At 43.3% G+C, this 25,347-nt stretch overlaps 1 protein-coding gene and 1 long non-coding RNA gene across 5 annotated transcripts; one reads left to right on the top strand and one right to left on the bottom strand.

Moving 5' to 3' along the window:
* Positions 1 to 377: 377 nt before the first annotated feature.
* Positions 378 to 3,966, bottom strand: LOC134400769 (uncharacterized). Its single transcript, XR_010025593.1, has 2 exons — positions 3,854 to 3,966; positions 378 to 821 (listed from the first exon to the last, which is right to left on the bottom strand). It is a non-coding gene; the product is annotated as an uncharacterized LOC134400769 (long non-coding RNA).
* Positions 3,967 to 4,422: 456 nt separating this feature from the next.
* On the top strand, positions 4,423 to 24,539 carry KLF9 (KLF transcription factor 9). Of its 4 annotated transcripts, XR_010025590.1 has the most exons (4): positions 4,423 to 6,038; positions 12,613 to 13,732; positions 17,092 to 17,278; positions 17,362 to 18,008. XR_010025590.1 is itself a non-coding variant. In XM_063129326.1 (2 exons), exons 1-2 carry the CDS (start codon positions 5,513 to 5,515, stop codon positions 23,908 to 23,910), a joined length of 756 nt encoding a protein of 251 aa, XP_062985396.1. In that variant the 5' UTR covers positions 4,424 to 5,512; the 3' UTR covers positions 23,911 to 24,539. The 4 variants fall into 4 exon arrangements, 1 of the variants encoding a protein (XP_062985396.1); XR_010025591.1 differs by lacking the exon at positions 17,092 to 17,278; XR_010025592.1 differs by lacking the exons at positions 17,092 to 17,278; positions 17,362 to 18,008 and adding an exon at positions 15,208 to 17,085.
* The last annotated feature ends 808 nt before the right edge of the window (positions 24,540 to 25,347 follow it).

Genomic DNA, 25,347 nt, shown 5'->3' with positions numbered 1-25,347 from the left:
TGTAGAATAAAAAGGAGTCAGGACATATCAATCATCTTGAAGAAGCCTGCCATTTATATACTCCATATTTTCTGCTGCATAGAGTCTGACAAATGGACTCTAAGAGGAAATGTTGCCCTTCTAACCAAATTCATCCTATCACTTGGTCTGGCCATATCTTAAAGCTTAGTGATAATGGAATGAAAACATTGGTCAAATTAAGTAGAAGGATTCATAATGTTACTAAAAGTGCCTTCTGGGAAAGTTCACTATCACTTAATTTGGAAGCCATGGTGTAGTAACCTTCCCTTGTTTCAAGCAATCTCTTTTAAATTTTTATTAAAACATTTTTTATGCTGATTGATGAAGCAGAGATAAGCATAACTAGAGATTCTAGATTCATTTTCCTTTCATTTATTTTTGATCAAAATTTATTTATTATTACACTTATATCCCACCTGAGAAATTACTGCACTTTAAATTGAAATGTATCAGTGTAATTGCTTTATAAAGTCCTTGAGTCAAAATACAATGAGCATACACAGTTGTTGTTAAAGTTGTAGAATCTTTCAAGAGTAATGGAAGTGTATCTGTCATTTCCCAAATAAGAGTGCTCAGTGGAAAAACACAAGACAATTTTCCCATTGTCCTAAATGCTCTTGTATATGAACCATTCTTTTGGTAATGGAGAAGAAACTGTGTGCCATATTCCCATCCAATGTGAGTCATCTCGGGAAGGTGGATAATGTGATACATTTTTGGCTTCTTATTCATTTTCTTTTTTTATTTTAAATAATGTATAACCTACTGTATCTTCAAAAAGAGGCCAAAATAGTTAACAGCTGTAAAAAAAAAATTAAAACAATCAGAATAATCAAATCTTGAAAATTTAAACAACACATCCCAACAGGCATAATCCCATAAAAAGAAACCCACAAGCAGGATACAAGTGCAACAGCATCCTCCTACCCATGTTCCCCAGCAACTGCTGTAAATAGACATACTACCTCTGATACTGGAGATAGCATATCAGTATCAGGGACCAGTAATCAATGATAGCCTTCTCCTCAAAAAAATCCTCTAACCCCCCCCCCCCCAATTTTAAGGTCTTTTAAATTTGTGGCCATTACTATGTCTTATGGTAGTGAATACTCTAAGCTTTGTCAAGAAGTACTTCCTTTTAACTGTCCGGAATCTCCCACTGATCAGCCTCATGCGATGACCCCAGATTCTAGTATTATGAGAGAGGGAGAAAACTAAATTAAATCCCACTAATTTCAGTGGGCCTACTATAAGTAGGACTAACATCAGATACAACCCAAACCGCATCAGAAGAGCAGAGGGGGGGGGGATCCAGCAACCCCCTTGATCAGCCAATCCCCAAACCCTACTGAAACAGCTATGTGTTTGCTAGATATATCAAAGCATTCAATATTGCAGCTAAGCAGGCCGCTGGGGCAGGGCATTCTACAGGGTTAGTGCATGACTGAAAGGCTCTGTTCCTCATATCCACCTGCCAAATCCCAGTTGATGCAGAGACATGGGGCAGGGCCTCAAACATTGAACAGAGCATGTGTATGAGCTTACATTCTTGAAAAGGTGGTCCTCAAAAAGGCTTGGACCCAACATTGTATTCTGGTGATTCCTCTGACCCCCCCCCCCCTCCCCCAGGAGGTATGGCAGGCTACAATAGGAAGGAGGAGGCAGGAAAAGCCACATAATGCAAACAGATGGCCACTTGTGGATTTTAGGTATCTGGTAAAAATACTGAACATAGCCAGAGGAAAGTCAGAATTAGTGCCGGAAGAGTGGGGAGGGAAAACTGCTCAATACATATAATATTAGAATTCCAACTCTTCACCTTTATTTAAACTATAAATTGGATTGGAGATAGTAGTGGGGATGTGGGGTTGCCTGGGTCCCTTTCTCTGTGCTGGGAGGAGGCACAGTTTCGTGCCTGCTTCCAGTACAGAGGGGGGAAAGTGGGGAAGGGTTGATGTCAGGGGTGTCATCTGTTCCACTGTGGGCCTGGTGGCAATCTGAGGGGCCCACCAGAAAACAGATCTGGACCCCTGATTTAAAGGATAAGATAGACCTGTATATATATTCAACTTTGGCTACACACATCTTACCTATATAACTTTCTGCTGAACCAATCATCCAGGAGACTAGCCCATTATTCAACAGAAAATCATCTGAATTGCTGCTTCCCACACAGATAGTGCATCACCACATTTTACTTTCCTTTGTTAATTTTCAATGTAAGGTTTTCATCTACAAAGCCTTTTATGAAATGTGAAGTAGCAAACGAGTGAGAAAAGTCTGAAAGCTGGAGACCTGGTTACCTGTGGAATGTTACCCATAGTTATACTGTTGTTGTTGATACCATAACCCTGGAGCTACTTCACACTGTGAAGATCTTATAGATGTCCTTGACAAAGAAATTCTTGGCTTTGAGGATTTATTGTTGAGCAACTATGGCCTAATTCTGTCCAAGGCAGGTTTTTAGAATTGGATCTCAGTCTTCCAAGTATCTGCTTTAATTCACTGTCTTCAGATTCAAAGACAGAAGGGCAATTTCAATGTGGTTTGAGAATGTGCTTCAGCATCTATTCAGCACTCACAAAACAAAATACACAGAACTAGTTCTAGCGTCACAAATATTTGATCATGTATTTGCACTCTATTGAATCCAGAACACCGACAATCTAGTGGTTCCATATTTGGAACCATTAAAGTGGATTACAGTCTGCTGTCTATAAGCGGTAAAGCTCTGCGGTGGCTGTGGATCTGTGCCACATCAGTTAGACAACACAGGCGCAGCTTCGCAGCCACCGTAGGGCTTCCCTGCAATGCTGCGGTTTGAAAAAGTTGGAGATTTACCCAATTTTTTCAATCGGAGTGACATTAATATGGCACTTCTGCTGACATTGCTCTGGGGCCAATTCGGGGTCAACTCGGGGGGGGGTGCATGGTGGAAGGTAACTGGCGATTGGTTGCCTTTCACCAGGAAGAAGGCAGGGCAGTTCCGGTACCTGGATGGCCACCCAGAAACCCCACGCTCCCTCCTGGGAGAAGGAAAGTGCTGGATTTGAGAAGGTGGCGGCACCAACCCAGCACCATAATTATGTGTGGAAAGAGGGAAGAAAGAAATGTACCTCTTTCTCCATACTTCATGCTCTCACTATAATTTTAATCACTTTCAGTGTGAATATTAAAGTTTTTCAATAGCATGCAGGAAAACTAATTAATTTACATTAGGTTATCTTGAGTTTCCAGCCCAAATCCAGTTTCTTTCACATAGGCCATAGCTAGACCTAAGGTTTATCCCTGGATCGTCCAGGGGTCAAATCTGTTCATCTAGGTGATACACAGGGGATCCAGTCCTCAGGCAGGGGCGAACCCTGGATGATCCCAAGATAAACCTTAGGTCTAGCTGTGGCCAAAGTCTACAATAACCTAGCCAAATGCTTCCAGCTCCTGCCCCTAACCCCTTGTTGTCTCCCAAAGTGAATTTTACTATAAGGAGACAACTCCTTGCAGCAGTGACCTGTCCTCTTATACTTTGTAAAGTGCCATCCACATTAAGAACAACAACAACAATAATCAATTCCTGTTTCCTATGCGAACTCCCATACTCGCAGCTTCTAATTTTTTGCCCCGCCTGTTCCATAATACTTGGAAGTAATTTTTATTCAGTGACTTACTGAAGACAGAATGCATATGCGTGAGAGACAGAGACAGAGAGAGAGAACACAAAGATGTCCTATAAAATAAAATAAGACTACTTGGAGTTGGGGTATAATTCTGTTAGTTTTTTCATCAAAGACTTGACGATTCACAACTTAAATCTAATATAAAAATGATAACGTACGTGTGTGTGTGTAGGGGTGCCAACCGTATGGCTATCGCTGTGGTTACATAATCATCTTTCACTCGCCACCCACCCCCGCCAATAAAAGTTTACATTTTACTCCGAAAGCCGCTCCTTCCTGAGCTAGACTCCAGACCCTCTCTAGGTTTACAAGTGAGAAGAACTGCTCGGAATGTATTTTTGATTGGCGGAGCCAATGTTAGTGACATCAGCCAAACCACTTTCGATTGGCTAGTTGGTTGCTGGGACTATAAGGACTTCTAGTGAGTCAGTTAACCCGATCTCTGCCGGAAATGCAAAGTTAGATTCCTGGGGAGCAGAAGGGGAGAGGGTGAAGCCAGGAGGGAAAGGCAGCGGGCGGGCGGGCCTTTGCACCCGGGCATGGCGCGCCGCCGCCCCAACGCGCAAGGCAGGCGCGAACTGCGCGCCACTTGGCGCTTGCGAGCCTTGCTGGCGCTGGTGTCAGTTCTCGGGGCTCTTCCTTGGTTGCCCTTTTAAATGGGGGCCGCGCGGCGCCCGGAGTAGCACGAGGCATTGGGAGGGAACCTTCGGATTGGCCGCGGCCCCCGTCTGTAGACACACCTCCCCTGCAAAAAGGGCCCTTCTGAGTGGAAGGGGGAGAAGGTAAACAGAGTTGAATCACTCTCCCGGTTGACCAATTGGTGGTGTTGGGGTGGGTTGGGGGGGCTCGTCGGAGGAACCTTTTGCGTGATGGGCTTCTGTGAAATTGGTCCTGAGCAAGACTGTGCCGGAACAGCGAGGAGCCGTAGGCGAGCGGGGAGTGAGTCAGGCAGTGGGCAGCAGCGCAACCAGCCAAAGTCTGTGCCGCCGCCGCTGCTCCTGCTGCTGCCGCCGCCGCCGCTTCCAGACCTCACGCTCGGGCTGATGTTTCAGCCCCGCGCCTTCTGACGAGGGCGCGGAGAAGGCGCTGGGAAGGCTCGCCGAACCGGCCGGAGGAAGAAGCCAACGCGGCGGCGCTGGGCTGGGCTGGGCTGGGCTGGGCGGCGCGAACTGCTGGACTCCTGCCGCCGCGCTCCTTTCGTATCTTCTTTCCCCTGGAAAGGGGTGGGGAGGAGGCGAAGACGACGAAGAGGGGAAAACACCCCCTGGTGCTACTTGAATTACTTGAAACCACCACTTGTGACACTGTTTTCTCCCGAAGACCGCCTTAGAAGATCCCAACCCCTCTCCGCCGGCGTGCTCGGGAGTGCATGACACGCGCGCCGCCGCTCACACGAGCTGGAGTTGGCCGGCGTCGCTGGGAAGGGGGCGCGAGCAACGGCGGGGACTGAGGTCAAAAGGTAGGCTGAGCGGCGTTCCTCCCTTGTCGGCGGGGTCACGGATGGTCGTGGTTATGTAAGACGCCGAGCCGCAGAAGGGGTTCCCTGTGCCCGGCTGCTGAGGCACCCCACCCCACCTCTCCACCCCAGATCTGCAGCCGGAAGGCAACACAGCGAGCAGCCTGGTGATTGCAACACCCACCCGCCCACCTACCCACCCAGGCAGCCGAGAGGGAGAGGGCGGCGACGACAGGCAAGCAGGCGAGCAGCAAGGAAGTGGTTTTGAATTGTTAGCTTTTTGCAATTGGGTTCTAGTCTCTCCCTCCCTTTTAATTTATTGCCCCCTCGGTGGGAAGGGTGGCTGATCATCGCCCGCAGGATGTCAGCAGTGGCTTACATGGACTTTGTGGCTGCCCAGTGCTTGGTGTCCATTTCCAACCGCTCCGTGGCACAGCAAGACGTGACCCGGGAAGCCGAGCTGCTGAAGATGCCTGAGGAAGAAGAGGAGGAAGCAGCTGCTGTCGTGACCAAGGAAATGAACGATCCCCGGGACGCCTGGAAGGATTATTGCACTTTGGTGACCATTGCCAAAAGCTTGTTGGACCTGAACAAATACAGACCCCTCCCGACCCCGTCCATCTGCAGTGACAGCGTGGAGAGCCCTGATGAGGACGCCGGATCAGACAGCGACGTGACCACCGAATCTGGGTCGAGCCCTTCCCACAGCCCGGTGGAGGGGCAGGATGCTGGCGGTGTGCCCGACCCCCTCTCCTCCCTCCTGCGCAGCGGAGTGCCTCCCAAAGGGAAGCTGGCCACCGAAAAAAGACATAAGTGCCCCTACAGTGGATGTGGCAAAGTCTATGGCAAATCCTCCCATCTAAAAGCCCATTACAGAGTGCATACAGGTTAGCTGTGGTCTCTCTATTACCGATCGGGGTTAGGGGTGGGTGGGGGTCTGGGTGGGAGGTGCGCTTGGGAGTTGACTCGGTCGAGCAGGCGGGGACCTTGCAGCTCCGAGAGAAGCACAGCTTGCCAGAGAGCCCAACCTGTTTACAGGAATGCTTCAGTGATATCAAGGCAAGCAGTGCGCTGTTCTCGCTGCTGCTGCTGCTTGCTCCCCCCCCCCCCCAAGTATGTCGGCTGTCCTCATTTGAACTCTTCTTAAAGATGCTGTGATTATTTTAGTCCTTCACTGCTTCCCTGGTCAGCTTCTATATCCGAGTGTTCTCCTTCGACACTTCTAAGTGTGATTCTCTAGAGAAGGCTGGTTACATTTGGGTACAGAGTGTTAATGCAAACGGCACGTCAAGGCTGTGGGTGGATGGGGAGAGTAGAGGGTGTTTCACTGGCTTGTCATGCTACTGAATCTTGTGTTTCCCCCGCCCCGCTCCTGCTTCTGTATATCACTGAGGTGTGCTTACACTGAGAAGATCAGACCAGCAGAGGAGCTGTTTAGTCCAAAAATGCTTATTTGAGGCTATAAGGAATGCTTGAGGCGGCAGGCTGGGTGCGGGGGTGGGGGGGTGGGGGGGAACCTGTGTTGATGCTTAAGATGATTTTTCTGCACAGAGGTTTTAGGGATTTCCATCTATTTGTATCATTTTACAGTGCCTCTTGCCAAGGCGTTTTGATATCTGTCCAAAGATGTTCCTCTAGATTTTATGTAACATTGCGTAGTTAACATTGCATATTTGGATTTAAAACACACCCACACACACCAGTGAATGGGGACTTAACTTCATTTTTTTCCAGCTGCTTCCTGTAGTAGGATTTTAGAGTTGTGTTTGGTTTAGCCCTGATGGCATATCTTGGTTCCATATAAACTCACTGGGCGTGGCCAGGTTTTGGCGGGTGTCGTGGCTTGATGACGTCTTTTCCGAATTCTCGTGAAGAGGCGCGTGGGCGCTCATCATGTCTAAATGTATTGGAATGTGAAATTAGTTTGGGAAGTAAAATGTCAGGGAAGGCAAAAGACAGTGAAATTCCTGGCTTTGGAGACTTCCCCATTTATTTATATTGAACATGTACCTGTCAATAGGATACAGTTGCAGGTGCTTAATATGGAAACACCTATCCTTTTACAAAGACTTTCTGTCTTCAGGTAGGCCTCGGTATTATGGCAGCCGTCTTCAGTTGAACCATTTGAATTATTATACATTTTCTAAGTGCCTTTAGTTTTTAGGTTTAGCAGCCAATGTTGAGTGTATCTTCAGTTTGTTCCTGGTGTAAATCCCAACCCACTCTAAAAGATCAGATTCTCTGCTACAGAGAACAGCTGGTACTTCATTGCAGTCAACTGGATGTGCATTCTTAGCTGTTGGTTGAATGCATTTAAAGATAAAAGCAGATTGCTTTCACATGGGCACATTTAAGGAGAGTTTTTGTGGAAGACCAATGATTGGTGAACACACTTTTTCCAACAATATACATTGTAATCATTTGCTATATGTGGGTGTGTTGGCAGCGTCTACAATCACACATGAGAGGGCTAGTAAGCGATGACACATAGGGCTGCATATTTATATATCCTGGCAATGATGGTACACACGCACTGCTACCTTCGTATGACTTCTTGACACTTATTGGTATGATACAATTCCCATGTTTCTGTAATTTTGCATAGTCTTAGAGATGGGTGTAGTCTATGTTCATCTGGTACTTGGCTTGGCAGTATCTGTCAAAACCAATCCATAAGATGGTTGTAAGCTTCCTACTACTCTAGGGGTGGCCTGTTTAGAGCGGACATAATGTGATGAGAATTTTGACTACCATCTCAGTACATACGGCATTGGGTAAATAGGCTTTCATGCCTTATTCTGCAAATATGGATTTTCCCATAAGTGCTGCATTTCCTCTTACTTAAAAATGGGACAGGAGAGCTGGTGAAAGTAAATGTTGAATGTTCATCCATAGCACAAATTATCCACAAAACAGGATTTTTCATGTCCTGATCTAGCCCATGTGAGTTACATAGCAGTTTGACATAATGTTAACCTAGTAATGCTCTAGTGATTCAGATTTCCATAAACGGTTGCCATGCTTTTAGGATTTAAGCTTTTGTTGGGGGAGGGGGTGCAAGGAAACACTATATGATGCCTACGATCTGCATACCATCCCACATGGAAGCTGGCCTAATGGGGGAAGAACAAGGCAGAAGGGAAGTCCGCATTGTTCAGTTTTAGCACTTTTCTTGTAGGTGAATCCCCCAACCCAAAAAAAATTGCCAGGAAGAAGAGGAGGTCTTCACTGTAGGAACCGATACAAGATGGTACTGCTGTAAACATCTGAGTACTAAATTCCCTCCTCCTCCAGGAGGGAGTGGCAAAATCTGGATTCTGGCTGAACTCCCACTGAAGTGCCTTTCTGGCCTACTTCTGACGACTATGGGAGGAAACCTGGGAATAAGCCCTAGTACTGCTTTCCTGCTCACAGAACTGGCATCATACGCAATGCAGAACGGAAGATGCACAGGAAAAGGAGTGCCATGTGTCACCCAGCAGTGATTCATGTGGTTAAACCACAGAACATAGGAAGGAAAAGCGTATGCTAGACAGTTTTCTTAATACAGCAGCAATACCAAGTAATTTGTGAAGACAGAGAAGTTAGTCGTTGAGAATGTCCCACTAGATTTCTGCCCATTATGTGCCAAAGCTTTATGAGAGTTAGTAATTGGATTTGTTTCTTTTTAGCAACAAAAGTAAGATCTGGACAGGTACTAGGGAGAACAGTTCTTAAAGGAATAGAAATACATTTATTTTTACTATGTAAGAACTAACAACCAATTTATAATTTAAATGGGGGGAAATCCCACTGTATTTGCCCCCTCAGGGATAAAGAATCAGTGGGACCATACAAAATGGAAAGGAAGCAACATGATGCAGTTTGGAGTTAGCCTGAAGAGCTACAATATCAAAAATTACCATGGCATCCTCCCTCTTTCTGCCACTGGTTTATATTCTACTAATAATGACACCTGTTCAGTGCTCTAAGAACTATTGACTAAGGCCCTTCTGAAAGTTAGTAATGTAAAGTACTTGCATTATTAATTGATCTACTGTGTTTGTATATAAGCTCGCTTGCATTTGACTTCAAATGATTTGTGAGCTCAGGACTCCTTCCACTGAGAAGTTAGTTCAATGCATAGGATGGACTTAACAACAAAGAGTCTGGTGGCACCTTAAAAGATGAAAACATTTATTATGGCAGGAGTTTTTGTGGTCTATAGTCCACTTTATCCTTCATTGGTGGCCTTTTAGCAGATAAGGCGGCACATAAATGTTAATAATAAATAAATTTATAAATATCGGGTGCATTCAGTGTTATCAAAGGTTTCAGGTGTATATATACAGTAACTTTCAATAATATTTCATGCATCTGATGATGTGGGTTATAGTCCATGAAAGCTTCTGCCAGAATAAAGGTGTTAAGGTTGGATCCTAATTTAAACTGGATCAACTGCAGTAGTGGAAGTACATTTCCCCACCTCCTCCTTCCCACAGCAGACCCTCCCTATGAAAATGCTACATAGAGAGTCAGGAGACTCGGCTGAATGCAGTGAACTGTGGTAGTGGAGGGTCCTTCTGCAAGCAAAGTCCTTCCTGTTGTGGAAGGCTCCTTCATCTTGTTAAAGGCTAATCCTGAATCTAACCCTTAGTTTCTAAGGTCCACAAGACGTTCTAGAGATGGTTAGCATAGTATTAGCAACACTTGTCTTTTAGCAACTGGTAGATTCCTCTTACGGGAAATTAATACATTATACTCTCTATTTTACTTTGCAGTTCCTTCATAATCTGTGTTACTTATACAAGTAGCTTTATTACTTGATTAGAGCTTGCAGTGTTAAATAACACCTGAAATACCAAGCTATTCCCTTGGCTGATAAATCCCCACCTCTCTAGTATGAACCAGAATTAATGTTACGTACAACAAAATGGTATAAATGAGAAACAGAAGCTAGCCCTGTATAGCCTGATTTTGTAGCTCAAGATGTAAGATGGCTGTATCTTTATACATAAGGGTGAAATTCTATGCATATTTAGCCAGAAACCAGCATTCCCCAGCTAGCTATGCTGGCTGGGGAATGCTGGGAGTTGTAGATTTTTTTCCCCTGTCTAAACATGCATAGGATTGCCCCCTAAGATGATTGAACTTTACATACTTGGCCATGCTGGCCATGAGTGCTGTGAGTTGTGGTTCAGCGCATCTAGTTTGGGGGAAGACTTCATTAGTGTGTACAGCTTGTGTGCCAGATTACAAACCCATGATTCTCATTGCATGGGCTGTGCATTCCACAGCTATACTGTGGTATTTCCTGACTGTAGCCTTCCCCCATCAGATATTGTAGTTATCTCAGTGCTTGCTTGCTTCACATTCCCCACCCCCACCCCAAGCCCATTTCCTCTTTTCTTATTTCCAAACTTCCAGGTATGTCTAAAATAAAAGGTCCTTTCTTCATCTGAACTTGCTTTCCAGGCCATCATGAGTCTGATTTGCTATGCAGTCTTTCATGGCTTCAGTGTAAAAAAGATGCACGTTCACCCCTTAGCTACTCCCTCGTCTTACATTTTTAATGCTTATCGCATGCTCTCAAATTTTATTCTGAGGAGCAATGACAGGATTTCAGCTCTTGGCACCTGTGTTCAGCCTCCTACTCATTCTCCCCTTTAAAGGAAATGTTTTTCAATGAGCTTTGATTCATTCTAACTAAAATTACAGGTGCATGGGCAGCCTGATCTGCTCAAATAGTTCATACATGGAGCTGTACAGAAAGTGGCAGCTTCAGGTTTTTGAGGGTCCTTGGGAAAGACACCCTTAGTGGGTAGACTCCCTTCACAAGTCTACCTTCTGAGCATCATTGTCACCTGCTGCTATTGTTCCTTATCATCTTTTTTACCCCTGCTATTGCTTGCTTGACAGGCAGAGAGCCAATAAGCAAGTAGACAGGGGCAACTACTGTTCGTTTTCCTCACCACCACCTCACCAGTAATCCAGCATAGCCTTAATCATGCTGAAAACCTTTATCGAGGTATGGAAGATGAGCATGAGGATGTGAGATGAAGTAGACCACAAAAGATGAAGTAGACCACAGGAGGCATAACCAACAAAGAAAAAAACCAGGTCACCATTTAAACCAGTGGTCTTCAACTGGTCCATACTCAAGACTCCCAACCTGCAACATGGGACCAACTTTGACAATTGCCCCACATGGCAGCAACAGCTTTGCCGCAACCCGTCTGGACTGATCGTATGACCCACTTTTGGGTCATGACCCACTAGTTGAAGACCACTGATTTAGATGATACCTGTTTGTCTCTTGAGTTCTCCATGTGGATTTCTGAGTTATACCACATAGCTTACATTTTTAGTAGTAAATCCATCATGGTAATTAACATCAAAGTGTTGTAGTTATCATGTGTGAGACAGGATGGGAGTTTCCTTACAGGTTCACAATTTATTGCATGCCTGAGGGAGGGTTCCTGCTTTGTGTTGTGTTTTCCATATCAGAAGTCCCAACCTTCACCTATTGTTCACACACAGGGAAGAATACAATGTGTGAATGAATGGATCATGGATGCTAATTTGTGAACACAATGGCTTCTTGAGGTAATCTGTTATGACAGTAAGGATTTCCCTTTGCAAGACTCCTCTTATTAATATTCTTAATGCATTTGTTGGTGACGTATGCTCTATATTTGATGTTTATAATTATGGGCTACATCCAATGTCATTCAAATGGACTTTCTCTTGCATAATAGGACACACACCCCAAATCTGCTCCAGAGGGTCTCCTTACTCCAGAGGGTCCCCTTCTCTCCAGTGCAGATTTGGGGGCAGGGGGCTGCAGGGGGAGGGGGAATTCATTCTACCCGTGGTATCTATTCCATTGTTGGATGGTCATCCTTGGATCCAAGCCTGTATGTATAACACCTTATGAAATGGCAAGATTGGGCACAATGGACCAGTTTCACTAAAACTACTCACTGCTATTGTCTTCTGCTGTTCATTTCTTCTTCACTTGAAGTAGAGAACTAACAGATTCCAAGCTTAGTCGGAAAATGCATGTTGAAAAAGGAAGCAGTGAGCAATAAGTGTTTAGTTGCCAGGAATGGATATTCTGAAAATGCCAGCGTTAATGATTGATTGCTTCATGTTCTACATTCTAACTGTATGTATTTGTGTGCTTCTTACGAAAAGCATATACATGCAGCATCTCATCCTGGTGGCACAGTATAATATTCTCATATAGAACAGTTATGGAAATGAAGTTAATGTTTCAATACCTGGACTTTCTATTTTCCACTTGCTTGAAAAAAGCCCGATGAGAATCTTTGGCTCTGCCTTCCAATATGTAAACTGTTACTACTTAAGAATGTTTGGCCCCAGCCTGTGTCTTCCTGCTCTTTCAGACCCAGGACAGCAATTTGCAACACATTCATTCCATCTAGCAATGGATTCTGGCCCTGTTCCTTTCCCTTTCAGAAAGAAAAGAAACATGGACCCAACTTTCTAAATTCTGCAACTCATCAAAACAAAGGGAAAAGAAAGTTCGAAACCCTGGAAAGCAGCCTGCAGTATGCTTAACCAAGCATTTTAATAGGGGGAATTCCAAGCTCCTTGCATAGATTACAAGATGCAGCAACAAAAAATACCCAGTCTGGACAGATAGATATTTTGTCCATGCACCTTCTCTGCACTGGGGCTCTTGACTCCATTCTTGCTACTTCACTAGTGTCCTTGTCCACAGAAAACTACTATACCATGTAACAGTTCAAATTACCTTTGTTCCTTCCAAGTGAGACCAACGAAGTTGCTGCCCCTGCCAACTGTACTTCCACATTAGCACAGAGATCCTGGTGCAAAAAAACCATCAAGCTAAAGTTTTGTGTCCTAAGCACTGTTTTAAAAGTGCATCTGTCATTGCCTACACACAGTGGCCTCTCCTTACCATCAATGTTATTTAATTTAGGAGATACAATACCTACAGGAAAGGAAATTCATATATCTTAAGTCTGAATACATTTTCTTTCTTGCCTGCATCAGTGTCTTTGCTGCAGCTGTATGTTTTCTAGCAAGCTGATTTTAAAAACAAAACAAAAAACAACACGTATATGAAGGGAAAAGATGCTTTTTAAGCCTGCTGCCAGCTGGCCATAAAGTATCCAGATGCTTGTAAATATCTGGATTCAGTGACAGTGGAGCTCTCGGGAAGTGGGTTGTTCAGACCCCGATAACCAACCAGTAATGATTTGTTTGGAATAATCAGAGCCAGAAGCAAAATGAAAGAGCAGTAGGGCCTGTACCAAAAGTCTTGAAATAACAGCAACCACTCTGGGACAAAGAAGAAAACCTGGTCAGAGCACATTCTTAGTAACGCTCACCCATCCATAGACACTTAATGACTTCTGGACAATTCTGAGATGTTCACAGCTGGAACAGACTGGCATCAAGAGGCGATGATGAGAACTAAATAGCCTCGTGGAAATGCAAGAGAGCAGATGTGTGGCTGGTCAACACAAGAACGTGGAATGCTAAACACTCTTGGAAAAAAGCAGGAATGACACAAATTCCAGACGCCTTTGGAGACAAAGAGGAATGCAAGGTATTTTAGATGTTTTGTTTTTATTGTTCATGTGGATTGGATTTTCAAGCTGGGGTTTGTGGGAACGTTATTTGTTTCCTCCCCCACCCCCCCTGCATCCCTTTATTTATGGAGTGGACACAAACTTTCTAAGAAAGCCCCATTTTCCCTGTCTTGTTTTTCAGACTGTACTGCCTGAAGCAGCTTCCTCACTCTGTCTCATAGTAGGGACATCTCCTTCTCACATGTTTCTGTCACCTTCTATTCTTGGAGAGCAACTTTCTGAAGAGTAGAAAGCCTCCTGTATCTGTGGATGTTCTCCACGCAATCCAAAACACGTCTTTTCCAGCGTTCTCAATAGCGCGAAGACGCTTCAGACAGGAAGCTCTCCTCTTCAGAAAGTCACCCTCCATAAGTAGAGGGTGACAGAAAACTGTGAGGAGTGGGCTGGGGCTAGAGTGCTTCCTCTCCTCACACATAAACTTTCTACAGATATAGAACACCTGAATAGGGCTCAAGAGTCCTTCTAATGCACTGTTTATTTACAACAGCAGCCAGCAAGATGATCCCCAGGAAGCCCACATTATGGCCCAAAGGCAACCCTATGTTTGCCACCAAAATCTAGTGCCCCTGAATATGGAGGTCCCATTTACCTATCATGATAGACATCTACCTCATCTGAATGTGTCTAACCTTTTTCTGAGCCATCTAAAGTGGTGTCCATCACCACACCCTCTATATAGTGAATTCCTTGGGCTGGATCCAGGCTTAGGCATGTTTAGGGTAGATCCATTGAAAGTTGAAATCAATGGAACAGGTTAGTCATAACTAAATGAAGTCTAGTTTATTTAAATTGGTCTAGTGTAAACATGGCTAAATCTGGATCCAACCCTGTAAGTTGATTATCTGCTTTGATAAGGAGCCTACTGCCCGTCAATGCCATTGGGTGAACCTGAGTTCTGTGTTCGTATTCTCTCTCTAGTGAATCCTTTCTCTTTTCTTCATACCACACATAATTTTGAAACTCATTTATCATGTATTTTCCCAGTCAGCTATCTTATTTTATGTCATTTATTTTCAGCCCTTTTCCTAATAAAGCCTAACATTAAGACTGCAGCATGAAGAAGGGATACAGGGTATATGTGGAGATGTACACATGTTCCTGAATTGTATCCGATTTGTCCACCCACTGACCCCAGGGGGAGATGCCATCATGCACCCAGAAATTGCTCTTTAGATTCCTCCAAATTTTAAAAAAGGGATTTTAGGCACATTTCAAAAACAAAATGGTGCGTGTCCGGCTGCCCACCCCATGTTTAATTCTCAAAGAGTTTTTTGAACTTGGAGAATGTATAAGAGGCCCTCTTAAAAGGGAAACTCTAGTGGGTAAACATAAAAACAGTCTTGCTGGAACAGTTAAGGTGGCCGTGTGTTCTTTATTATTATTATTATTATTATTATTATTATTATTATTATTATTATTATTATTATTATAGAGGACACATCTCTATTCTTGGGGCTGCTGGAGGACTGTCCTCTGTTTGAAGACATCCTCTCTTTGAAGGGCTGCCCTGTCTAATTCTGGTTTGAAGATAAAGAATTGTATGAGCTATTGCCTTTCCATAGTTGGCAGCTGGACAGCCTACTGAACAGGCAGGAACACAGATCACCTGGTCACAGTCTTCCACACCATCATGAGATGTATTGCATTTCTATTTAAACTCTAATAATTATGTCAAAATTTGCATCTGTACATATAAATTAGCACATGCCCACTACATGCTTATCTGTGTCCTCTTTTGCCCTCTTTTTTGGTGATGCATGTCTGCTTTTTTGGCAATTCACAAGTGGCCACCAAAGGCCTATCTAGTCCAGCATCCTGCCTCCCACAGTGGCCAATCAGATGTAGACCACAAGCAGCCCTTGCTCTTATTCCCCAGTGAGGAATAATTCTCTTATTCGGGGGCATGCTGTCTCTGAAGCTGGCATATAGCCATCATGACTTGTAGACATTGATACATACTTAGAATGTGCACATGTTATCCCTATGGATCTGTCCCTGGACCAGGGCTGGGATTAAGGCTAAAGTGTTTTGATTTGGGTATGGCTTGAGGGTGTTTTTTTTCTGGAGTATGGGTACAAGAGGCATGTTTCCCTATCCTGTGCTCTCACCATCCACTGATACTGCCTTGTATATCTCCTGGTCCTCGCCCTATTACCACATTCCTGTCAGTTAAGATTGACTAGGGAGACCCTATCCTTCAATGATAGTGCTGGGACTAGAAGTAGGGCCTTTTTTTAGAAGTTGTTCTAGTTCTATAGAATTTCCTCTCCAGTGATTACTCACAGAGGCCTAACCTTCAGAAACCTGTTAACTGTTGAGACTTTCATTCTAGAGAAAGATTTTACTATTTAACTTCACTGCTGATTGAAACTTTAATATAGAAAATTAGATGCTTTTAAAATGTCATTGATATTCCTTCTAATACTTAACATGGGTGATTGAATGCTGACATGAATGGGACTAAAATGAGGCTACTTTAGAAACGAGTATTAACATGCTTGGTGAATCCCAAGAACAAAACATTTTTATAAACAAAGTGGTCAATCTCCCCACCCCTCCACCATCCAATATCCCAGTGGCCTCCAGGAGCCAGGGAATGTCATAAGCAAAGAAAAGTGGGCTGGGGGGAGGGGGGAAAGCATGGAGTTAATAGACCCACTTGAGCCCTGTAGACTTCACAGTATCCCTCGTATGGCTGGATGGGTGGCACCCTGAACAGAGTGAGGTTCCACTGTAACCTCCAGTTGGAGGTCTTCATCCATCTATCTTTTATCTTAACTTTTGCATTGATCACTTTGAAATTATGTTTATAAGAAAATTAGGATATTGGGTCATTTAATTCACTATAGATCTAAGGAATTCACATACACAAGAGGTAGTGATGGCCACCAAGCTGGACAGCTTTGTCAGGGGGTTGGACAAATTCAAGGAGAATAAGGTATCAATGGCTACTAGCCCTTCAATTATGGTGATACTTGATTGTGCCACCCTATTTTAATGTACCAGCCTCCAGCGTAATTAAAACCATTACCAAGTAGGTAGATTCTGTGCCAGCCAGCAAGTGCAGAATAGTAAGATATAAGAGGAACAGCTGATCCTCTTAGCTAATCATTTACCTCAGTCCTCTGGAGCAATCTCAATAAGTTTTTAGCCACAGCAATGCTCAATCAGAGCAAACAATCACGTTTTGAGTATTGCTCATTTTACCTTGCCCCTGAGGAACTTTTATACTTTGCTCTAGGATTTCAATGTGTTTAGTTTCCATTCAGAAGTATAATTCGGTAGCTTTGTTTTTGTTTTCCTCTGTCTTTTCTAGAGTCCTCAGTCAAAAGTGTTTGATTTCCCAGGAAATACAGAGCTCTTCTTAGCCCAGTATCTTTCTTCTGCATTCTTTTTCTGCTTCCATGTGGGATCTGTTTTCCCTCTGCAAAAGCTGAACTGTCAGTGCACCTGGAACCTTGTTTTACCAAGCTCTTCTATGCCCAAGAGGACTCTAAAATAAGGTGAACACTAGTTGTGACCTTTTATTAGATTCTCAGCGAGTGCTATTAATAATTCCGTTAACTGCCTCTGTTCCTCATTTCAGAAACCAAGATTACACTCAGAAAACTTGGGAAGAGAAGGTGTGTTCCTGAGTGCCTGTCACACTGGGAAGTGGAGGTTGGCTCAATTGGCCGAATATTTGGGAAATCTCATTGGAAAGAAATAGAAAATCTTGCTTTTAATCAGCAGTAGAGCATGTAAGGAACACTTTGACAGAACACTACATTCCTGAAGGCATCTAGATAAACTTCCTTTTTCAAAACTGGTTGTAGACAGAGTTGAGGAGAATCTGTTCAACCTGATGTCTCAAAGAGACGTCTGTATGAGGAGTTGTATGGGAATTGAATGAAAACAGATGAACAGCACAGGGAACTAGCATTCTTACCACCTCACAACACAACTGCATGGATTTTCCCATTCACTATCTCTGTAGAAATACACTCAGGTGCAGAATGGTAAGAGATGTGACTGGGTCACATCATCTGTTTTGTTGTTGCTTGTATCATGGCTTTCCTCTCTTGCCAAGCATCAGAAAATTCACTTCCAAAAATGTATCTCCTAAGTCCTTAGAGTAACTATAATATAGTCTGTACACGATAGTATCATTTGTTTTGTTTGTTTTTTCACTGCTTTTTGGACCTGGCTCATGTAATTATGTGTGTGTGTTTAATAAAGGCTTTGTTTTTGGTACTGGGCATCTCTGTGAATCTGTTACAAGTATCTTAAGATGTTACACAAAGTATGTTACCTCTACTCCACTATTCCATTTCTCAGATTTGTGTTACTAGTATAATCCTTCTACCACTTCCTATGAAAACCACCATTGCTAAATGTATTAATGACCACTAATACTAATTCTGGTCTCCCCTACCCCTCAGCGACATTAATCTATTCACACATCCCCCATGTTCATATAATGCAAATGTCCAGGTCAGTGATGACCTACTAGTGCAGAAATAATTGCATAAAGTACATTTCCAGAGGGCACTACTTAGAGTGTGTTAGGCATCTGTTCCTGGACCTTCACAATCTAAGAGTTGTTTCCACAAATGTCCAGAATGCAACAGATATGTGCAATAGCCAGATTGCTAATAACAGGTCAGATGGTATTTAACCCCCCACCCCAAAATATGTACCAATTTAAATACAAATTCCATGAACAGAACATTATGAATATTGCCAAAATGTATTTTGGTAAATACACGATTAGTACTGTGAGCCCAGACTGAGCCTTTCCATTATTGTTTAATTCTGCGTGTCAGGGGCCGGCCCTGCTCTTAGGCAGGCAGAGGTGGCTGCTGCCTGAGACAGCAGATGCTGGGTGGCATGAAAGGCGCAGCAGCGGCAGCCTGCTGGCGATTCCCCTCTGTTGGGAGACAGAGCTATGTGTTCCAGGCAGCTTGTCCTGCAAACCCTCAGCTAACCTCAGGTGTGGTGAAAGATGCGGTCCCATCATCTGTGTTGAAGCAAGTTTCAGCTACTGGCTGGTTCAGCTTCTGAAGGTCTTGGGCTGGCGCTGGTGCTTGTAGATCTCTGGCTTCAGTAGTCTGTTGCTTCCCCAGCCTGGTGCCTGGAGTTGGACTACAACTCCCAGCCAGCATGGCAAGGGGAATCTTTGGTGTACCAGGTGGGGAAAGGCTGCTTTAGTGGAGTTCAGCCTTATTTTTGCAGGCTTTTATTTGCTTTTCAAGATTCTGGCTGAGTAGAAAAGGCTCTGAAGTCCCAGCATGACAAGGATCACCACTTGGTTCACTTTCTTTAATGCAGAGGTGGGGAAACTGTGGCCCTCCAGATGTTGATGGCCAATAACTCCCATCATCTCTTACCAGCCTGGCTGGGACTGATGGGTGTTGGTGTCCAACAACCTTTGGCAGGCCATACATTCCTAGTCACCACCATCCAAAGTTAGCATATGGAAAGCCCAGACAGCAAGGCTTGACTGGCTGGACCTGGATTGGTGCATAGCCTTGTATGGCAAAATTGCTGCTGTTTTCTGACCACTATCCATCATAAATAGGCACTATATCCTTTTTTATGTTTCATGTTGGAATTAGTTATGCCACCACCAAAAAGCATCAAACAGGTTGGATCCAGGATTTGCCTTCTGTTGGCGGAAGGGCTCCACTCACCGCAGGTGCTTCCGCCCAGTTGAGGGGAGAAATCCCCCTTCTGCCTGCCCCACAGCTCACCCCATTCAGCAAGGTCCCCTGACTTTATGTAGCGCTCTCAGGGGTTTGGAGGGACTGCTGTGTCAAGGGTGTGGGTGTGTGGAGAAGTCTTCCACCAGCCGAACTCAATGCATTTCTTAATGTAAGTTTAAATGAGAATATTACTGCGATTGTATCCAGAGTTGCTTGTTGCCACCATTGTCAAGAATTGGTATCCATATCTTTGTTTCCTTCATTAACAAGACACCTCTGAGTGGGAGTAAAAGCATCAATATGCACTCATACTGATATGTCTGGCAGCATTCTGCAAACTTGGGACTTCTCTTAAAGCATGACGTCTGGTGAAATATTTAGATACCTAATAGCCATAGCCTTCATTTTGTGGTTTATTTTTAGGAAAATAAGCTTCCAGCTCATAGGGTTCTGGAGCTATATTTGAGAACATTCAATCATCTGAATCCAGGGTTCCCTTGTGGATACAGGGCTCTGATGTGCACATTGATGTCCCCCGCCCCCACTTGCCAGGGCTTCTATTTACTTCATGGAGCTCCACACAGACATCCATTTAAACATGTGCAGAGCTGCCTCTTCCTTCAAATTGACTTGGGAAGCCCATATGTGCTGAAGCTCTGTACATACATTGCCGTACCGAAGAGGCTCTGGAAAGGCACATGGAACGGCAAATGGCTGCAAGTTTTCCTTACGTTTTCTATCAGCCACCCTGCAAGCCTTCTGACCAAAGCTCTACATATGCTCAAACACCAATTTCAGACAAATATCAGCACATGTACATATGTGCATAGTTTTATTTTCATAGAAATGTATACCGAGAGAAGAAGAAGAAATTGCATGATACAAATCGACACTCATCTTGCTTTGCGACAGAGTTTGGACATTTCAGGCACTAAGAACGCACAGTCTCTTTGGATAAGTTCTGTGTGCTGCCCACATGGGACCAGGACATTGTTGTCTCTGTTGAGTTTGAAAGGATTGGAAGCAGCGAGTGGGTATGAATACCTGGCAGGTTATGTCATCCTCACAGATCCGTAATGTGGAGGTTAGTCTCTCTGAGAGCAGTCTGTAGGAGTAAAAGCCATTCCTAATGGTTGTTTGCTCAGGGTAAATGGCTTCGTCATTAGTTATATGCATTTTGTTTTGAGATGGTGTTTTTGACAAGCAATCACATTAGTCCTCATTGATGCAGCAAAGGTGACTGGTGAGAAGGTGGGAGGAAAGGAGTCCAATTTTCTTAATCAAATCAGCCAGAGTAGTAGAGCAGATTTATTTTTCTCCATTTATTTGGAATATGGATCCTTTCTTCTTATTATTCCTACAGCTATGGTTGACTCTATTAAGATGCCAACTGAGAGAGATTTAGCAGACTCATACATACAAAAATAATTAATCACATCTTACAAGCTGCTTGAGCACATGAAAGAGGAGAGGGTAGGAAAACTGCCACAGGTTTGTAGAGATGAGTCACAGAAAACTGAGCTGTCCTTGTTCACAATACTTGGCTCATACCGCATGTTAACTGTCCAAGTGAAATAATCCAAGGACCTTACAGTAAATGATGTTCTGACCAACATTCCATCCTATGTCTGAGTTTTACAACAAAAAACATTTCTCTTTGGCAGTGATAGAGGGAAATAGAACTGTTTGGGTGTGCACGTCAATTTTTATTTATTTATTTATTATTGCATTTATTTCCCGCCTTTTTTCCACCAAGGAACCCAGGGTGGCATACATAATAATCCTCCTCTCCATTTTATCCTCACAACAACAACCCTGTGAGGTGGGTTGGGCTGAGAGTGTGTGAGTGGCCCAAAGTCACCCAGTGGGTTTATTATTTATTTATTTATTTATTTAAAACATTTATATCCCGCCCTATATCATTAAGATCTCAGAGCGGCGTACAGATAAAAGCATACAGTATAAAACAATAAATATGCACAGTTTCCATGGCAGTGGGGACTAGAACCCAGATTTCCCAACTCCCAGTCCAACCTTTTAGCCGCTACACCACACTGGCTCTCACTAGGGCATGGAAGGATTTAAAAGGTTATCTTTCCTGATAGCTGCCACAGGCATGAGGTTCAAGAAATTATCCATGTGTCCTAAGCAATCCGTTATGATAGGAGTCTTTCTGTGATTCATCTGTTGCACACTCTTTACCATACTTACTTTATGGACCAAATTTGGGTGAGTTTATTCCAAAGTAAGACCACCTATATTAAATGGGGTTGACTGCCAGGTAGTTGTGCATTGATTTGCAACCTTAGAGCTAACACTGGCCACATAGCCGTGCATACAGACTTAAATAAACTGCCTTCCTGTAACTACATTACAGGAAGTCAGATTCCAGTGGAACATTAGAGATAACTTCCTAACAGTCAGAGCAGTCAGACAATGGAACCAAGTGCCCAGGGAGGTGGTAAGGGGTGCTTTAAATTGGACTCCTGCACTGAGCAGGGGTCGGAGTCGATGGCCTAAATGGCCCCTTCCAACTCTATGAGTATGACAGAAGTAGCCCATAACACTGTGTTAGATAGTGGCCTGCGTTTTGAAGTCAGTGGCATGAACTGGTATCAACTATGTAATTTGTGTGGTCTTTGAATGTAAGAACCAATCTCACCATTTTGCTAGAGTGCGCAGACTTTTGAAATGCTGAACATGTTTCCGACTTGGGGCGTGAAAGATCATGCAATGGTGCTAACAGTACTATAAAAATCTTTGACAACTTATGTTCTAGCAATATTAACATACCTCATCTTTGAGGAGTTATAACAGACTGAATTTGTCCATACTTTTTTATAAAGGTCTGTGTCCACGTTTTGCGTTACTGACCAAGCTTGAATCAGACCTGCCTTGGCTTTTAAAAATATGCATTTGAGTGGAGAAAGTGGCTATAGAGTCAGCAAAAAACAGATAAAATCCTAATAAGTTGTTTTACGTTGGATCGAGTTGTTTTGTTTCCAATGCCCACGCTCCAAATCAAAATTGCTGCGAAGGATAATGAGGGGCTAGCATGACCTTAGGCATGAATTACTGGCTTTCTATCTCTGTGTTTAGTAGTAGTAGTAACAACAACAACAACAACACACAAAATATTCATGAGCTGTAAAGTCCTTGATGTCCTACTCTTTATGCCGCACTGGCATAATTTCATCTATAATTTCCCAGGTTAAAAGGTGCTAACTGTATTCGAAGCTATCACTTTTGATATCTTAATATTGGAACTTTCTATGTTGCCCACTGTTAAGGCTGAAAGCATTAATTAGTATCATCAATTCATTCTCTAAAGATCAAAAGCTATGGATCTGAATACAGACGAAACAGGCCCTAGACCAGTGGTAGAACTCATGCCTTTAATATCAGATACATTCAACTGCTCAGTATTTTAGATAGCAGGATTGCGAAACTTCTCTGTATGATGATTCCAGAGAGCTGTGTTTGCAATGTATTGCCAGAATTGAGCTATTTGCCTATTGGACAATTTTGTGGTGGTTCCATGTCTCTGAACTGGATGGAAGTTCCATTGTTACGATTGCTATGGTCTATAAGAATTTGATACTAAACAAAAATTTATATATATATATATATATATATATATATATATATATATATATATATATGAACAATAATGTTTAATGTACAATAATAAAATAAAGGTTAACAATAGTGTTTCTTTGAAAGTGCAACCTCATATTGCACAAGAACAAATACCTAACAGGCACAACATGAAGCAAAAAGGCCAAACACATTTCAACACAAGGTCTTCATCAGTGGCCAATGCTAAAATACAATATACAGAAAAGACATGTTATATAGCATATAAGCAGGGGCAAAAGGACTAAACACAGGTTACTAATTCTTGTTTGGAATTTAGACAAAAGGGTGTGAGTATCAGACAGGGCAGTTAACATACCGGGCTGCTGTATGTTCCCTGGAGACTTAATTAGGCTGACTTTATAATTCCCACAATTAAGAATTTGAACCCTCAATTGTGAAATAATTTGTGAGTTGTCCATGTTACTGTGAATGAAATCCCTGTTACCTTCCTCAAAATGTGACCTGTCCTGAAATATTTCAGTGTATCTTTTGACCTTCTAATCCGTCGACTGCAAACAGCCTGCCTTGGCTATCATGTATCTGCTCCCGTTAACCCTCTCGTTCTTTATTACCTCCTTACAGGTGAGCGACCATTCCCTTGCACATGGCCAGATTGCCTTAAAAAGTTCTCCCGCTCCGACGAGCTAACGCGGCACTACCGAACCCACACTGGGGAGAAGCAGTTTCGATGTCCACTTTGCGAGAAGCGGTTCATGAGGAGCGACCACCTGACAAAGCATGCGCGCCGCCATACTGAGTTCCACCCCAGCATGATCAAGCGATCTAAAAAGGCCAGCTCCGCCTCCTTTTGAATGACAGACTGCAACTGGGGCGGGGTGGGAGATGGCCAGGGTTGAAAAAGGCATAACTGATCAGCACAAATACGTCCGCCACTGTACAGTCATATTCCCCTACTTGCATTTTGAAAGCACATGTAGCTGGAAGTTAAAGATTAACATTGTGTCCCGTCCACCCTGCTATGCTACCAACAACAGTCTTAAATCAGTGGCTGCCGGGTGGGAGTGGGGAGGGGATCAGCAGAAATAATGCAACTTTTTTATATATAGTTTAAAGAATTGACACTGGTGTATATATGTCCGACTGGGTGGTGTGACCTGTGACACCGCAGTAGTGATTCCAAGCTCTTTGTGATTGCTGTGTCATGGACATGTTTGTTGACTAATGTGATGCTGCTTGTATTTAAAAAGAAAAACCAACAACAAAAACACAACAAAAACGTTTAGTAAAACCACTTTCCAACTCACTGAAGTATTTCTCAAAGCAAAAGAGAACTCCATAGCACATGTTTAGAAGAAGGCTCACTTCTCTTTCTCAGTGTTCCATCCTGTTCAAGACTGTTAAGGAAAAAAAACCATTACATCTGTTGTTCGTATTAGCTGGTTGATATACAAAACAAAAACAAACAAAAAAACAACAAAAAGAAGCTGAAATTTGTATCGAAGAAGACCTGTTCTGTATAACCAGGTCTTCTTCTTTTTTTTATGAGCTACACTTTTGAATATAAGCTGCTCTTTTTTCCAGTGAAAAACATCCACGCAAACCAATTATTAAGTAAAAAGGAAAACAAGAAATAAGCTGGTATCACCTCTCTGTAGCTCGGCTATTCACTTGCCATTAGGGGGGGAAACAGCGACAGACTCCACCCTAAAGAATGTGGCAGAAGTAGACGGCCGTAATATTTTTCCTCTTTCAGCTGTTCCTAGACTTTCATCCGAGAAACCGTATACCGTACTGTACTATATAAATACCACTAACAGTGCTTTATTCTGCTGTGTTTCGTTGGAATGAATGCAGAACAGCAGCTACCATCTTTATAAGCTACCACTTTTGTAAAGGTTTTTTTCCTTATGACTCTCTCTCTTCCCCCCACCCACCCACCCACCCACACCCCTCTCTCAATGGTGCATTCTCTTCATCCCCGTGCCAGATTCCTGTGTCAGCCAATAGGAACCACGTGCATTTATGGAGAGAACAGACCTCTTTCCCCCACCCCTCCATCCCACCCCCTTACAAAACATTCTCTGTGTGAATGGAGACAACTACAACTCATTTTTTAAAACTACTTTTCAAGAGACTTCTACCTTTTCATAAATTGCAGCTGTTGTACAGAGTATGGGAAGAAACAACAACAACAACAATGAGGTAATTAAAACATACTACGAGGGAGGTAAAAATAATAATCTTATGACGTTAGCCTTGTCACTATGTACTTTGCAATCTTACCTTGT

The sequence above is a fragment of the Elgaria multicarinata genome, chromosome 6 (genome assembly GCF_023053635.1).
Source record: "Elgaria multicarinata webbii isolate HBS135686 ecotype San Diego chromosome 6, rElgMul1.1.pri, whole genome shotgun sequence".
Classification (NCBI taxonomy): Eukaryota; Metazoa; Chordata; class Lepidosauria; order Squamata; family Anguidae; genus Elgaria; species Elgaria multicarinata.
The sequence above is the reverse complement of the archived record's forward strand: the minus strand, read 5'-3'. Positions and strand labels throughout refer to the sequence as shown.

Coding starts and splice junctions, on each gene's coding strand:
- KLF9 (XM_063129326.1), top strand. CDS start 5,513: ATGTCAGCAGTGGCTTACATGGACTTTGTGGCTGCCCAGTGCTTGGTG. Junction 6,039..23,680: donor CCATTACAGAGTGCATACAG/GTTAGCTGTGGT, acceptor ACCTCCTTACAG/GTGAGCGACCATTCCCTTGC.